The 16,607-nt window shown below is 43.6% G+C and overlaps 1 protein-coding gene across 2 annotated transcripts in view; it reads right to left on the reverse strand.

The window, feature by feature from the left end:
* The window catches only part of USP43 (ubiquitin specific peptidase 43), a 52,769-nt gene that overhangs the window by 17,268 nt on the left and 18,894 nt on the right, over positions 1–16,607 (reverse strand). For both annotated transcript variants that reach the window (XM_025280561.3, XM_044939283.2), the window contains exons 4-8: positions 11,698–11,790; positions 9,661–9,796; positions 7,761–7,896; positions 5,084–5,219; positions 4,558–4,669 (exon numbers count right to left, since the gene is read on the reverse strand). In XM_025280561.3, coding sequence (XP_025136346.3) covers positions 4,558–4,669; positions 5,084–5,219; positions 7,761–7,896; positions 9,661–9,796; positions 11,698–11,790 — 613 coding nt within the window. The remainder of the gene's footprint in view (positions 1–4,557; positions 4,670–5,083; positions 5,220–7,760; positions 7,897–9,660; positions 9,797–11,697; positions 11,791–16,607) is intronic.

A 16,607-nucleotide genomic window follows, 5' to 3' on the forward strand; every position in this document is an offset into this window, starting at 1 on the left:
GAAGGGAATGGCTATGCACTCCAGTATTCTGGGCTGGAGAATTCCATGGACTATACAGTTCATAGAGTCTCAAAGACACACACAATGGAATATTACTCAGCCTTAACAAACAAGTAAATTCAATGCATGCTGCAACATGAATGGACCCTGAAGACATTTTGCTTAGTGAAATAAACCAGATGCAGAAGGGCAAATATTGTATAGTTCTGTTTATATGAGATACCCAGAGTGGTCAAATCCTTAAAGACAGAAAGTAGAATGGAGGTTCCCAACAGGCTAGGTGCTGGGAGAGCAGGGAGCTGTTATTTAATAGGTATAGTTTTTGTGGGTATGAGGAAAAATTTAGGGGGGACAGTGGTGATGGCTATGCGTCATGAGGAATACAATTAATGCACACTTGTGAATGCTTAAAATTAATGTTACATGAGTTTTTCCACAATGTTTTAAAAAAATCAAGTCAGGGGTTGCCTGTATCAGAATTTTGCAGGCCCCACTGACTGCTTGATTGGTTCTAAAACTGAAATGGCTGTAGAGGTGCAGAGGCAAAAGTACATGGGAGACCACGGGGAGACTAAGAACAGCTGAGTTCAGTGTTTGCATGAAAGCAGTTCTGTCCACTTTCAACAGCAAGGAGCACAGGGTTTGGGGAAGGCCAAAGCTATTACTAGGTATTCTGACCTACTTAGGGAGAAATTCGAGTTTCTAATTTGGGCAGATCTGCCGGGCAGTTCATGGAACAAAAATTCTTTGGAGATAAAGATTTGGTACAAAGGTAGAAAAGGTCATTAACAAAATGATATTTGGGGTAAATCCTGAGTCAAATGTATGATTTTCCCTGGGCAGGAAAGCACATGAATTATGAATAATTATGAAGAAATTCCTTTGAAATGTTTGGGACATCCTCCAAATGGGAAGTTTGTACTTAGAGAATAATTGGGGGGAAATGAAATTCGGGGGCTACTGACCTGTCCCTAAAAATGTTAAAGTCTTCTGTGCCAAGCAGCCATCAGAACAACTTCTGATACTGTTGGGGCTAAAAGGAATGGTTTTAGGGAATTCCTTCATGGTCCAGTGGTTAAGAGTTCGTATTTCCAATACAAGGGGTGGGAGTTCTATCCCTGGTTGGGGAACGAAGATCCCACATACCCCACAGCATGGCCAAAAAATAAGAAATGGTTTTAAAATTTGTTGCTTTTATTTGGAAACTACCAGACTCTACACATGGACATCACCAGATGGCCAATACAGAAATCAGATTGATTATATTCTTTGCAGCCAAAGATGGAAAAGCTCTATACAGTCAGCAAAAACAAGACCTGGAGCAGACTGTGGTTCAGATCATGAGCTCCTTATTGCCAAATTCAGACTTAAATTAAAGAAAGTAGGGAAAACCACTAGACCATCCAGGTATGACCTAAATCAAATCCCTTACAATTATACAGTGGAAGTGACAAATAGATTAGATCTGATAGGCAGAATGCCTGAACAACTATGGATGGAGGTTCGTGACACTGTACAAGAGGCAGGGATCAAGACCATCTCCAAGAAAAAGAAATGCAAAAAGGCAAAATGGTTGTCTGAGGAGGCCTTACAAATAGCTGAGAAAAGAAGAGAAGTGAAAGGCAAAGGAGAAAAGGATAGATATACCCATTTGAATGCAGAGTTCCAAAGAATAGCAAGGAGAGATAAGAAAGCCTTCCTCAGTGATCAATGCAAAGAAACAGAGGGAAACAATAGAATGGAAAAGACTAGAGATCTCTTCAAGAAAATTAGAGATACCAAGGGAACATTTCATGCAAAGATGGGCACAATAAAGGACAGAAATGGTATGGACCTAACAGAAGCAGTATTAAGAAGAGGTATGAAGAATACACAGAAGAACTATATAAAAAAAAAAGATCTTCATGACCCAGATAACCACGATGGTGCGATCACTCATCTAGAGCCAGACATCCTGGAATGTGAAGTCAAGTGGGCCTTAGGAAGCATCACTACAAACAAAGCTAGTGGAGGTGATGGAATTCCAGATGAGCTATTTCAAATCCTAAAAGATGATGCTGTGAAAGTGCTGCACTCGATATGCCAGCAAATTTGGAAAACTCAGCAGTGGCCACAGGACTGGAAAAGGTCAGTTTTCATTCCAATCCTGAAGAAAGGCAATGCCAAAGAATATTCAAATTACCACATAATTGTACTCATCTCACACACTAGCAAAGTAATGCTCAAATTCTCTAAGCCAGGCTTCAACAGTACATGAACTGTGAACTTTCAGATGTTCAAGCTGGGTTTAGAAAAGGCAGAGGAACCAGAGATCAAATTGCCAACATCTGTTGGATCATTGAAAAAACAAGAGAGTTCCAGAAAAAACATCTACTTCTGCTTTATTGGCTATGCCAAAGCCTTTAACTCTGTGGATCACCAAAAACTGGAAAATTCTGAAAGAGATGGGAATACCAGACCACCTGACCTGCCTCCTGAGAAATCTGCATGCAGGTCAAGAAGCAACAGTTAGAATTGGACATGGAAAAACAGACTGGTTCCAAATCAGGAAAGGAGTACGTCAAGGCTGTATATTGTCACCCTGCTTATTTAATTTATATGCAGAGTACATCATCCAAAATGATGGGCTGGATGAAGCACAAGCTGGAATCAAGATTGCCGGGAGAAATATCAATAACCTCAGATATGCAGATGACACCACCCTTATGGCAGAAAGCGAAGAACTAAAGAGCTTCTTGATGAAAGTGAGAGGAGAGTGAAAAAGTTGGTTTAAAACTCAACATTCAGAAAAAGAAGATCATGGCATCTGGTCCGATTGCTGCTGCTGCTACTGCTGCTAAGTCGCTTTAGTCGTGTCCGACTCTGTGCGACCCCATAGATGGCGGCCCACCAGGCTCCCCTGTCCCTGGGATTCTCCAGGCAAGAACACTGGAGTGGGTTGCCATTTCCTTCTCCAATGCATGAAAGGGAAAAGTGAAAGTGAAGTCGTTCAGTCGTGTCCGACTCTTCACGACCCCATGGTCTGCAGCCTACTAGGCTCCTCTGTCCATGGGATTTTCCAGGCAAGAGTACTGGAGTGGGGTGCCATTGGTCCGATTACTTCATAGCAAATAGATAGGGAAACAGTGGAAACAATAACAGACTTTATTTTTGGGGCTCTAAAATCACTGCAGATGGTGACTGTAGCCATGAAATTAAAAGACGCTTGCTCCTTGCAAGAAAAGCTATGACCAACCTAGACAGCATATTAAAAAGCAGAGACATTACTTTGCCAACAAAGGTCCATCTAGTCAAAGCTATGGTCTTTTCAGTAGTCATGTATGAATGTGAGAGTTGGACTATAAAGAAATCTGAGCGCTGAAGAATTGATTTTTTGAACTGTGGTGCTGGAGAAGACTCTTGAGAGTCCCTTGGACTGCAAGGAGATCCAACAAGTCAATCCTAAAGGAAATCAGTCCTAAATTCATTGGAAGGACTGCTGCTGAAGCTGAAACTCCAATACTTTGGCCACCTGATGTGAAGAACTGACTCATTGGAAAAGACCCTGATGTTGGGAAAGATTGATGGCAGGAGGAGAAGGGGATGACAGAGGATGAGATGGTTGGATGGCATCACTGACTCTTTGGACATGAGTTTGAGTAAGCTCCAGGAGTTGGTGATGGACAGGGAAGCCTGGCGTGCTGTAGTCCATGGGGTCACAAAGAGTCGGACATGACTGAGCGACTGAACTGAACTGAACCGGTCTGAGAATCAATAAATGAGCAAGGCATAAAGATGTTCCTCCCTGGAGTTTTTCATGTGTTTTTCAAAAATTGGACAAAATTATTTGAATATCTACATTCTCATATTTGGACATAAACATCAATTTTAGTTTTCCACAGAAGTAATACTTCAAGTCCCTTAAAACTGTTTTTTCATTTCTTTGTTTATGTTGGAGTATAGCTGATTAACAATGTTATGGTAGTTTTAAGTGGCGAGCAACAGGATGCAAGTCCATTGAAACTTTTGGTTCAAATGTCTACATTACAGTTTTTTACAGTAAGTTTCTCTCCAGGAAGAACTATGGGAAGCCACAAATGAATGATGTAAATTCCACTCTTTCTTCCAGTTTTTTAAAAAAAATATTTGTTTGGCTGCACTGGGTCTCAACTCTGGGATCTTTTCTCCTGGTTGAGGCATGCTAGATCTTCAGCTCCAGCATGGGAACAATTAGTTGTGGCATGTAGGATCTAGTTCCCTGACCAGGGATAGAATCTGTTGCCCCCTGCATTGGGAGAATGGACTCTCAGACACTGAATCACCAGGGAAGGCCCCAGTGGTGTTTCGAAAGATTTAACAAGCAAAAGCTCCATCTATGAAAGGTCTTTGGTAATGTGACAAAGAGAGGAATGGCACAGGTCATAAAATGGTGATTTTTCTTGCATAAAAAAGTCGTTTGATATGACAATGTGAATGCTGTCATTGATGCTAAATTCTTGTCTCTCCTGAGCTACCACTAAATTCCTACCCACCCCCCCACCCCCCGCCCCCCCCCCGCCCACACACACACACCCTGACCTGTATGGGGACCTCGCTCTTCATGAGGTATCGGACTTTGCTGAGAATGCACTGCTGGAGCTGGATCCATGAGATGGCTCTGTCTTCCCTTACCAAGAAAGGAGGCCCAAACCTGGAAATCCAAGTATATGAGGTTATTTCAGCAAAACAAAAACCAACAATACCCAAGAGTCAGCAGTGTTGACTCTACCTATTGGCTTCACTCAATTGGATCCCACATACCATGTACCACAGCCAATTAAAAAAAAAAACACTTAAACAATAGTGATGAGAGCAGTTATCATTGTTCCTAAAACCAATAGAAAAACCTCTGATACTTAATTGTTAAGGATGGTGTTAGCCAACTGCTGAGGGCTATCACTTTTGATCCTCTTGATCAGAAAGCACCTTACACCCTACTCCTTGTGGATCAACATTAAGAATGGATATTTAATCTTTTTCAAATTAGAATTATTCCAGCCCAAATTCCAAGTACATGTTGACACACCCCAGAAATCATGTGAAAGAAAGACAAAGTTAAACATACCTGCTGGCCTGCTGCCCCGAGCCCACCAGATTACAGAAGAGGATTAGCACCGACGTCTCGTTGTGAACGGGCAGCAATAATCGCTGACCCTCACGGGCTGCCAAGCGCGGGGAGACCAGTAGACCAGATGGACGAGCTGAAGATCAAGAATTACATTTGTGTTCTTAAAGGAGCTACTGTGCTGGGTCAGAACGCTGGCTTCTAGCCCCTCTTCTATTTGAGCATCTATTAACCACCCATGGGAGACACTGGAGGGCTTCAGGGAAAGCAATATTAAAGTTCATGGCACATGTGCCACTGGACACCTGGTGCAAGAAGAGGATCTAGATGGTAGTGAACTTGCTGCTGTGTTCAGCCAATTTTAAAATACAGAGATTTTTCAGTTCTAATGAGATAGATGAAACTGGAGCCTATTATACAGAGTGAAGTAAGCCAGAAAGAAAAACACCAATACAGTATACTAACGCATATATATGGAATTTAGAAAGATGGTAATGACAACCCTGTATGAGAGACAGCAAAAGAGACACAGATGTATAGAACAGTCTTTTGGACTCTGTGGGAGAGGGAGGCAGGGGATGATTTGGAAGAATGGCATTAAAACATGTATAATATCATATAAGAAACGTATCGCCAGTCCAGGTTCGATGCAGGATACAGGAAGCTTGGGGCTGGTGCACTGGGATGACCCAGAGGGATGGTATGGGGAGGGAGGTGGGAGGGAGGTTCAGGATGGGGAACACGTGTACACCCGTGGCATGTTGATGTATGGCAAAACCAATACAATATTGTAAAGTAAAAAATAAATAAATAAATTTTAAAAAATAAATAAATAAAATACAGAGATTTTAATCAACACTTTTCAAAGCCAATCTGAAAAATACACCAAAATGATTTTGGTTGCTTGTATGCTTTGATCAGAGAGCTGTAGAGTTTCTGCTCTCTTAGAAAGCCAACATAAGAAGAACAGAGGGACCGCAAAAATCTTTGTCATTGAGAAAGTAGAAGAATTGGACCATCCTCAATTTCCAATCAGCTCTGAAATTTTACTTTTAAGGCACAGACGTGTGACCTATGATTAAATTTGAAACGAGGGCTTGTTTCACTGAGTTATCACGTAATCAGGGCCTGTCAATGTTTTATTCCAGATTCCACACCCAGAGTCTCTCCAGTGACTCAGAGTGACTGCAGATACTTGGTTCCCACAGCCAGTCTGCCACCTAGGCTGGCCAAGGATACAGCCTGGGCAGAGAATTTATCTGTAGTACATGGTAACAGTGGCACAAGGTGCTCTAATATGAGTCTTCTTGACTGGTTAATTGGACCAAAATGTATACTGACCTACAAAGAAAGGCTGTCAGAAACTGACCACCTTTGCCTATCCAAAGTTTAGGAAAAGTAAACATAGGGAAGTGAGACTGTTAACAAAATGTCATTTAATAACCTATTTGACCATCTACTACTCCAGTTTATAAGGTTTTTTTATTAATTTATTTTTTATTGAAGGATAATTGCTTTACAGAATTTTGTTATTTTCTGTCAAACCTCAACTCAACATGAATCAGCCATATGTAAATATATCTCCTCCCTTCTGGAACTCCCTCCCATCTCCTTCCCTATCCCACCCCTCTAGGTTGATACAGAGCCCCTGTTTCAGCTTCCTGAGCCATACAGCAAATTCCCGTTGGCTATCTATTTTACATATGGTAATGTACGTTTTCATATTACCCTGTCCATACATCTCACCCTCTCCTCCCCTCTCCCCATGCCCATAAGTCTATTTTCTATGTCTGTTTCTTCACTGTTGCCCTAAATTCTTCAGTACCATTTTTCTAGATTCTGTATGTATGCATTAGAATATGGTATTTATCTTTCTCTTTCTGACTTACTTCACTCTGTATAATAGGTTTTAGGTTCATCCACCTCATTAGAACTGACTCAAATGTGTTCCTTTTTATGGCTGAGTAATATTCCATTGTGTATGTGTACCACAACTTCTTTATCCATTCATCTGTTGACGCACATCTAGGTTGCTATAACAGTTTTACTTCAAGCACTGACCTTGAACCATAAGACTCCTGAAGACAAAGATTACTCCAGCACCCATTCTGAATGAAAGTGAGTTGCTCAGTTGTGTCCGACTCTTTGCGACCCTATGAACTGTAGCCTACCAGGCTCCTCCATCCATGGGATTTTCCAGGCAAGAGTACTGGAGTGGGGTGCCATTTCCTTCTCCAGAGGATCTTCCCAACCCAGGGATCAAACCCAGGTCTCCTGCATTGTAGGCAGATGCTCTACCATCTGAGCTACAAGGGAAGTCCCATTCTGAATAGTGGTTCTCAAAACGCGGCCGCAGAACCATTATCACCAGAACTTACCAGACAAGTAATTTCTCAGGCCCCACCCCTGGCCTTCTGAGTCAAAAGCCCTGTGGGTAGGGTTCAGAAATATGCTTAAACAAGCTCTCCAGATGATTCTGATACTAAGGTTTTGAGAATTCCTGTATTAGTTGATTGATTTTTAATAATGAATCATCTGTAAAACACATATCAGAGAAAATAAGCCTGATATTTCCAAGTACTAAAACTGAATGTCTTATGCCTTAGCACCCAATAGGTATTCTCTCAAACCTATAATTCATAATATGCAAATAAAATTTTGCAAAGCACTACTGTACCTGAGAGCATCTCCTGCCCAGGTGATGGGGGAGCTTGGAAGGCATAGACATTATCTCCTTCTGCAATAGTATTCAGGTCCTCTTCATCAAAGAAAGACCGCTGGAGTCCACTGGGATACAGTTCAACCAAGATCACCTGGAATGAAAAGGATCATTTTCCCTTTTGTTTCTCAAAGGGAACTTAACAAAGAAGCAGTCTAAAAATGACCAATTGCCCAAAACCTCTCTTTTACATTTTCCTTCCAAGTGGTTACTTATTTTTAGTAATAAAACACTAGGTGCTACAGTCAGACTAACACAGACTTGGATCTCAACTGCAACAACAGAATATCAAAGTGCCAAAGGAAGAGTGGGGAGAAGAAAACTGAAAAGCTAAAGTTTTATACCCAGCTAAACTATCCTGACAGAATGAGCCTAACTAAAATGAAGCCTACTTCAGATAAACAAAAATTGAGAGTGTTTCCCACTAACTGATCTCCACTTAAAAAACTTCTAAATAGTACTGCCAACTTTTTTCACATTGTACCATACATGGAAAATATTTTTATGGAACACTGAGGTGAGCGGCAAAGGCTGGTTTTGTAGTGGAGGAGATGGGTGACTACTGCTTTGAGGGTCCTGGCTGCCCCCAGATCCAACTCTGCCCCCTGAAGGGTGGAAAGAATCAACAACTGAACGCACAGACACACATCTTTTCCTTCAATGGAGATCTTTATTAAAATAGTGAGAAAAGTCAGAAGAACTGATTGGGTGGAAGCAGGAAGGAGCCCACTGGGGTGACAGAAAGGTTCTGTTATCATGGTGGTTACACAGATGTACATGTAAAAAGTTAACAAGTTACGTTATAACCTTAAGATGGACACTTTCTTATATCCCTTCCCTTCTGTAATGAAAAGGTTAAAAATATTCCTTAATTAGAAAAAAAAATCTCATGAGGTCACCAAGTCACCAATTTTACACCAATGGAAGTATGAAATTTCCATTCTACAGTTAAAGAAACAGAGGATCAGAACTTCCCTGGAGGTCCAGTGGTTAAGGCTCTGTGCTCCCAAGACAGGAGGCGTGGGTATGAGCCCTGGTCAGGAACTAAGATCCCACATGCTGCACAATGTGGCAAAAAAAAAGAAAACTAAAGAAAGAAATAGGGGACTGATTACTTTGTCCAAGGTCCAAAAACTAGAAAGGGACTGAAGCACAATTAGAACCCCATTTTGAGCCCTTCCCTTGTTGCTTTTCACCACCATCCCTTCTATCCTGTCCTTTCATGGGGGACCCTATTATGGGTCTGTCCACCAAAGTCACAGTGAATCCAAACTCTTTACCAAGACACTTAAAAAAAAAAAAAAGTGGAGCACACCCATCCCACTGTCCCCAAATCGCCTCTCTCATGTACTCATCCCAAGTTCCTCTTCAGTCTCCTGGTTTATATTCTCAGGAGTGAAAACACAGAAGAGTGGCTCAGGTTCTGAAATCACTACCTGCATTCAAATCCTGGCCCAGGCACTGACCTTGTGTCACACCTGCCCAGTGCTCACTGGTAAAATGAGCATAACTGTAATATCTGCCTCACAGGATGATGGTGGGGAGTAAATTAGCCATAAAGTTCACAGAGTGGTGCTCAGCACTTAATCAGCACTACTGAGAGTCAGCTATTGTTGAAAGGATGATGATCGCCATCATCGTCACCTTTTGGGAAGACAAAGGTGATTTCCTTTCCGGGTTATTCTGTGAAAAAGCAGGGAGCGGTCTAGGCCCAGTCATCACAGACACCAGGGACTATTAATCAAACAGTATCTCATGAGTCACACTGCAGTCACTGAGAGTCAAAAATTAGCCTCAATAGCCCAGAGAGCTGGTGCGGTTAGCATCCCTCATCCCACGCCCAGGTCCCCCATCACACCTCCTCTGGAGAGATGCCGCCTTCCTCTGCAACCATCTTCCTCAGGGCTGCCACCGTGCTCAGGATTGGCACGGCCAGGCCAACGCGCAGGAACCGCTGGCTCTTGGAGGGGAAGACCAAGGTGACACTCAAGAATCTGGAAAATAGGAAGGAGGCCACATCCTTAAAGGACGGACATGGGCTGTCACCAACATCACTGACACTAGACCAGGTTTAGCACTTGGGCAAATCTTGGCTTCCTGGTCGGGTCATTGCCCTTTAAGTACGTTGCCACCAGGTGGCAGCAGAGAGCCAATTCCCCAAGGGTCTCAGTAGCATGTACTTTTCCAGCGACTTATAAGTAAAAGATATTTGATCAAGAATCACAACACAGGTCTTCCTCAACTTACAGTGGGATTACGTCATTGTAACTTAAAGTATCTTAAGTCAAAAATGCATTTAATACACCTAACCTATCAAATATCATAGCTTAGGCCCTCCCCACCTTAAACATTCTCAGAACACTTACATTTGCCCACAGTTGGGCAAAATCATCTAACATAGAGCCTCCGTGATAATAAAGTTTTGAATTGCCCCTGTAATTTACTGAATGCTGTGCTGAAGGTGAAAAACAGAGCGGTTTTAAGTGTATGGTTGTTTACTCTTGTGATCACCCGGCTGGACTGGGAGCTGTGGTGCTGCCCTGCCCAGAGAGGACCATACCTCACATTGCTTGGCTGGGAAAAGATCAAAATTCAAAATGCAAAGTACAGTTCCTACTGAATGCGCATCACTTTCATATCATTGTACAATCAAAATATTGTACGTCGAACCATCCTTAAGTCAGGGACCATCTGTTCCGACCTATGGTCTCAAGATTATATTTGCTAAGTAGATAATCTAAAGCAAAAAGAAACTTTGAAGTCTGAAAAGTAGAGCAGTCAAGTTTCTCCCTCCAGGACAACTCAACACTACTGACAAGGCTCCCCTTTTCCTCCTGAAGTTCTTTCTCTCTTGTGATGGAATACAGCTCTTTTGCTCCCCAACTTCTCTGGACTCTCTCTCGTTCCAATGTCTACTACACCCAGCAGCACACCAGGGCTTACCCCTCCAACTCCTGCTTCTCCTGCTCTCTACTACAATTATAATCTAATCCATATGAATAATTAGCAGAGCTGAGACTTGAACCCAGGCAGTCTGGCCCCAGAGTCAGTGGTCCTAACCATTGTGCTATGCTGCATCTGGCCAGGAATCACAGCTCATATCTATCAGTAGCTATCATATGATGATAGGATAAGCCAGTTATTAATATATTTATGGCATTGACAATCAGCAGAACAGGAATTCAGAGCAGGAAATGGGATTCAGTTGCCAGGAAAGGATATATAAAGCCATCAGTCTTCACTGCATCCTAAAGATGGAGGATATCAACAGACAGAAGGCAAGAGGAAAGATTTTGCAAAGTGGGGGAACCCAGGGAAGAAAGGCCCCATATAGGAATTCACTAAGCCTCCATGTGGTTGGCAGTGGCCTTAACAGTCCCTGCCAAGACCTAGGCTTCTGGGATGCCTGTGCTACGTGCTTCCTCTTTTTGCAGAGCCAAACTTCATCATGTCTCCTACCTAATCCTGCCTCTTTTCTTTTTTTCTCGTATCTCCCAACAACCCCTTTCCATTTCCTTTGCCCCTTAAATAAACCTTTTCCTACACCTTCCCCAAGAGGAAAAAGGATTTAGAAATAAAGCTGGGGAAAACAGAGGATGACAAGTTTTCTCTGGTTCACCTCTGTCTGTTTGAGTGGTACCAACTGGCCCATGCCAGCTTCTAAATGGGCCAAAGATGGAAGCCGGGCAATAGGGCTGATAAACAAAAGCATGTTTATAATCCCTTCTTCAGCAAAGAAGGAACTCAGTAACCTTTCGCGTTAATCATCCCATTAGGTCATTGGATGTGCCCAAGAAGCAAGGCTTGGCTGAGAAGCAAAAGAGAACTTTGTAGCTGCAGGGCCCAGAGATTCCAAAAGATGGACGTCAAGTTCACCAGCATGATGCTCACGTACCTCGTCTGGCGCAGAGGGATGGGCAGGGACACGCACAGGAAAGGGTCGAAGGTGTTGCTCTGTTTCAGGCAGTGGGGACAGGTCAAGGAAGATCTGTGAGGGTGGAGGATACACGTTAAAGTCGAATCGCAACTTGAAGAGTTGGACAGTTCCTCGAAGAGTTAGAGCACCATTGCAATTCCTCTGCTAGGGCCATACCACAAAGAATTGAAGGCGGGTATTCAGATCTTTGTGCACAAAGGTTCAGACAATGTTATTCACAATAGCCAAAGGGTGGATACAACTCATGTGTCCATCAATGGATAAATGGGTAAACAGAATGTGTTACAGACACGCAATGGATTATTATTCGGTCCTGAGGTCCTCACACTTGCTATATAAATGAACCTTGATAACATCATGTGAGTAAAAGAAGCCAGACACCAAAGGCTACATAATTTATGATTCCATGTATATGAAATACCAGAGTAAGTAAAGCTACAGGGAGAGAATGCAGATTGGTGGTTGCCAGGTGATGAGAGGAGGAAGACCTGGGGAGTGGCTGCTTCATGAGTACCAGGTTTTCTTTTGGGGGTGATGAAAATGGTTACGATCTAGAAAAAAAATCGGTGGTTGCACAACATTGTGGGTGTACATGCTGCTGAGCTACAACTTTAAAATGCTTGATTTTATGTTATGTGGCTCTCAACTCAATTTCTTAAAAAGGAAAAAGTTTAATCATATGTATGGGGATTTCCCTGGTGGTACAAAGGCTAAGACTCTGCTCCCAGTGCAGGAGGGTGGGCCTGTGTTCAATCTCTGGTCAGGGAACTATATGCCATGTGCTGCAACTAAGACCCAGCACAGCCAAATAAATAAATAAATCTTAAAAAAAGAAAAATCAGACCAGAGAACACACTGGAGTACTTAATGTTCAATCACTCCCTGCCTCTGGTGAATTTCCCTTTAGGAAAACCATGGCAATGCTGTAGTAAAAAGGATGCACCAGGCATAGAGCACCAGCCAGCAGGGGGACCTGATGTTTGTGGGGACTCCTCTGCCACCCTGTTTCTCTCCCTCCCTCCTCCCAACCTCACCCATCACATACTGTGCCATAACACAGACCTGAAAGATGTACTTTGTCATTGGGAACTTTCCAAACCCGTTTCACATTTAAGCAGACCAATGAGATGGAATGTTTTTCTTTGACTTACTCATTTTTTAAAAATCTACTAAAAGTAAGCAAGGCCGAATTTTTCTTGCAGATGCGCCCTAGTCAACCGATCCAGGGACACGACCTTTAGATGGAGCCGTGAATCTCTGGCCCAGAGCAAGAGATGCATAGTTTGGCAAAAACATAGAACAACCTAATTTTGTATTTAAAGAATAAAGAAAGCATATTGTTTTCATAATAAACCAGAGAGAAGACATGAGAGGCACCTGTTCCTCAAAGGATGAGAAGAGGATGATGAGTATGACCAGCAGATCAGGGGGAGAGGGTAGCATCACCTTCACAGAAAACTCCAGCAGTTACGAGGCTCCAGCTACACCTCAGATGTGGCCCGGAGGGGTCCTTTCATCCTTGCAATCCCCTCCAGTTCATCACAGTCCTATCCTACCGTCTCCCAGGCACTCACAGGAGAAAGGACAGAAAATCTCCCCAACGCCCTTCACTCTTTACTCGCTCATTTTCCCCAAGCTATTCATCCTCTCTGTCCAATTGCTTCTGCTCCAAAACCAGCCTTTCATCTGCCGCTGGAACTCAGAACTGCTGTCTGCTCTCCATGGGTTACAAATGCCCCGAAACGACACTGCTCATTTCACACCCTGGCCTCTCGCTACCACTGAATATCCATCTGACACCTCCCACCCAGCCAGCTTCACCTGCTCACTGGCTGGTGAGACGGATGTTCACACCGGCAATGGTAATTAAGACAAAGCACAGGCAAGATGTCACCTCTCCAAATCTGCGGTCTGAAAAACGCTTCTAAAACATACTCTGCCTAAAAGGGAATGCCACCTGTAATGGGAACCAGATTAGGATTTCTGTGAACAAAAGCTATGAATGCCATGGAGAGAGGAACACACACACACACACACATGCACACACACTGCCTCCTTGAGCCAAAACTCCAAGATAGCAACAATCCTTGACTATTAAACTTGCAGATGTTTTCAAGCCATAATAATAATTGTATAGAATAACCAATAATTCGTCCTCCAGTCCAGTGGTCCTGGACCTTTTTGGCACCAGGGACCAATTTTGTGGAAGACAATTTTTCCAAGGGAAAGGGGTAGGGGGAGGGATGGTTTGGGAATGACTCAAGAGCATTACACTCACTGTGCACTTTATTTCTACTCTTATTACATCAGCTCCATCTCAGATCATCAGGGATTAGATCCCGGAGGTTGGGGGACCCCTGCTCTAGCCTACAATCTCCAACACTCTAATACTATTCTCCCTTCCCTCCTCCAGCCAAAGGCAAAACCTCAGCCCCCTAAAAAGGGACAGCAAGGGGAGATATAGGGAGAATCTCAGTGAGCAGGGGGCCTCTGGACTAACCCATAATAGCACTTCCGGCTTTTGGTTTCACAAATAAGACTGATACCAGAGGGCATCCTCCCCAGGAAAGGAGACTGAAGAGGGTCCAGATCAGCATGGACCACACCCAGGGATTCCAGCCTGGAACTGGCACCCACTATGGCTGCAGAAAACCACTGCTCAGACCTCAAAAGCCCTAACCTAGATGGATGTCCCTAACGATATTTTTTTCCTTTACTCTGGACCAGAAGGCAGAAAGCACCTATTTTTAGCTGTCACCAATCCCTTTTTTTTTTAGCATGAATATCTCGCTTCTTACTCACCCTTCCACAGCAATCAACCCAAAGGGTGCTTACAGTCCTTAGTATCGGATCAGCTCAAATGTCACTTCTTCAGGAATCTGTCCCTGACTCACCTTTTACCTTGTGACACTGTGATTTATAATAAGAAATGTATATTTATGTTGAAAAGTATGTATATTCCTGGCACAGAGCTCCTAAAACCCTTGGAATTTCCTAAGTGATGAGAGCAGAAATAAAGGCAAAATGAGCATTTTTTGCTATTCATAAAAAACCCCGTACGACCACACCTGAATTTATGCTAAAACCACAGGATGGGACTGGTTGTCAGAGGAACCCAGCACAGGACGAGGACTTTCAGCTCCACGTACGAGCTCCACACTAGGACTCAGCTAGGCTAAGATCCCACATGCTGCGGGGGTGTGGCCAAAAAGAAAAGAAAAAAAAAAAGAAAGTAATGTAAAGGGAAACAAGAGATTTTTTTCCTCTTTCACACTCATAACATGCACTTCAACACTCCCCCAATTTTTCCTTCAAAGCACCTGCCAGTTATACAACTATGTAAAAACCCAGGAGTCGCCCTAGATGTTCACAGTTCCCTTGGCCCCTCCCCCTCTTACTCTTAAACCCACTGGCAAGTCCTGTTGACTCTACATCCCAAACCTGTTCCCCATCTACCCACCCTGCTCCCTCCATCTCCATCACTACCAGTCTCCATCATTCTCCCACTGGGAGGACAGCACATCAGCTGCTATTCCAGCTCCCAATGCTGCCTCCCTTCATCACCAAAACAACTCATTTCTTTCTTTCTTTGTTTTTTTGGCCACAGGCCGCAGCAGGTGGGATCAGATCCCCTATCAGGCATCGAACTCGTGCCAAGTACAGTGGAAGCTCAGATTCTTAACCACTGGACAGCCAGGGAAGTCCCAACCAGCCAATTTCTTAAATGGATAATTAGACCACATGCTGCCTTAAACTTTGAAGTGGTCTCCTGTGGCCCTTAAGCTACATACAACCCACACTACCAGATGCCCGTCCACCTCTCCAGCCTCCCCTCTCCCCACTACTTGGCAGTTCTCTGTTCCCTGAACTTGCATCATCTCCACCCCCTTGCTGCTTTTTCTGCCTGGAATACCCTGTCCCCAAGTATCTGAATGGCCAGCTTCTTGTCACTCAGCTCGCAGTTCGAATGTCTCCCCTGAAAATAAGCCTCACCTGATCACCTTATCTAAGGTCGGCTGCCTTCCCAACCTCCCAGGTTATCATTTCACTCATTGTTATCACAGATTGTTGCATATTATGTGTGTATTAAGTCCCTTCCCAGGTGGCGCTAGTGGTAAAGAACCCACCTGCCAATGCAGGACACGTAAGAGACGCGGGTTTGATCCCTGGGTTGGGAAGATCCTCTGGAGAAGGGCATGGCAACCCACTTCAGTATTCTTGCCTGAAGAATCCCATGAACAGAGAAGCCTGGCCAGCTACAGTCCAAGGATCACACGGAGTTGGACCCAACTGAAGTGACTTGGCAGGCACATATGTGTACCGTCTAACACCTCCCCTGATACATGCTTTCAAACTGTGATGCTAGAGAAGACTCTTGAGAGTCCCTTGGACTGCAAGGAGATCAAACCAGTCAATCCTAAAGGAAATCAACCCTGAATATTCACTGGAAGGACTGATACTGAAGCTGAAGCTCCAATATTTTGGCCTCCTGTTGCAAAGAGCTGACTCTTTAGAAAAGACCTTGATGCTGGGAAAGACTGAGGGCAGGAGAAGGGGATGACAGAGGACAAGATGGTTAGGTAGCATCACTGACTCAATGGACATGAATTTGAGCAAACTCCAGGAGAGAGTGGAGGACAGAGGAACCCGGGGTGCTACAGTCCATGCGGGTCGCAAAGAGTTGGACACGACTTAGCGTCTGAACAAGAACAAACCCCCAATAGAATGTTAGTTAATAAGAACAGTGGCTGGGGTGTGTTCACAGCTCAAGTCTCAGTACCTAGAAGGGGGCCTGGCAGAGTCTATATAAGTTTATATTTTTTATATCCTTCATTATGCTGGGAAATGTAGAACTCCAAATAATGTGT

Source organism: Bubalus bubalis, chromosome 3 (genome assembly GCF_019923935.1).
Source record: "Bubalus bubalis isolate 160015118507 breed Murrah chromosome 3, NDDB_SH_1, whole genome shotgun sequence".
NCBI lineage: Eukaryota > Metazoa > Chordata > Mammalia > Artiodactyla > Bovidae > Bubalus > Bubalus bubalis.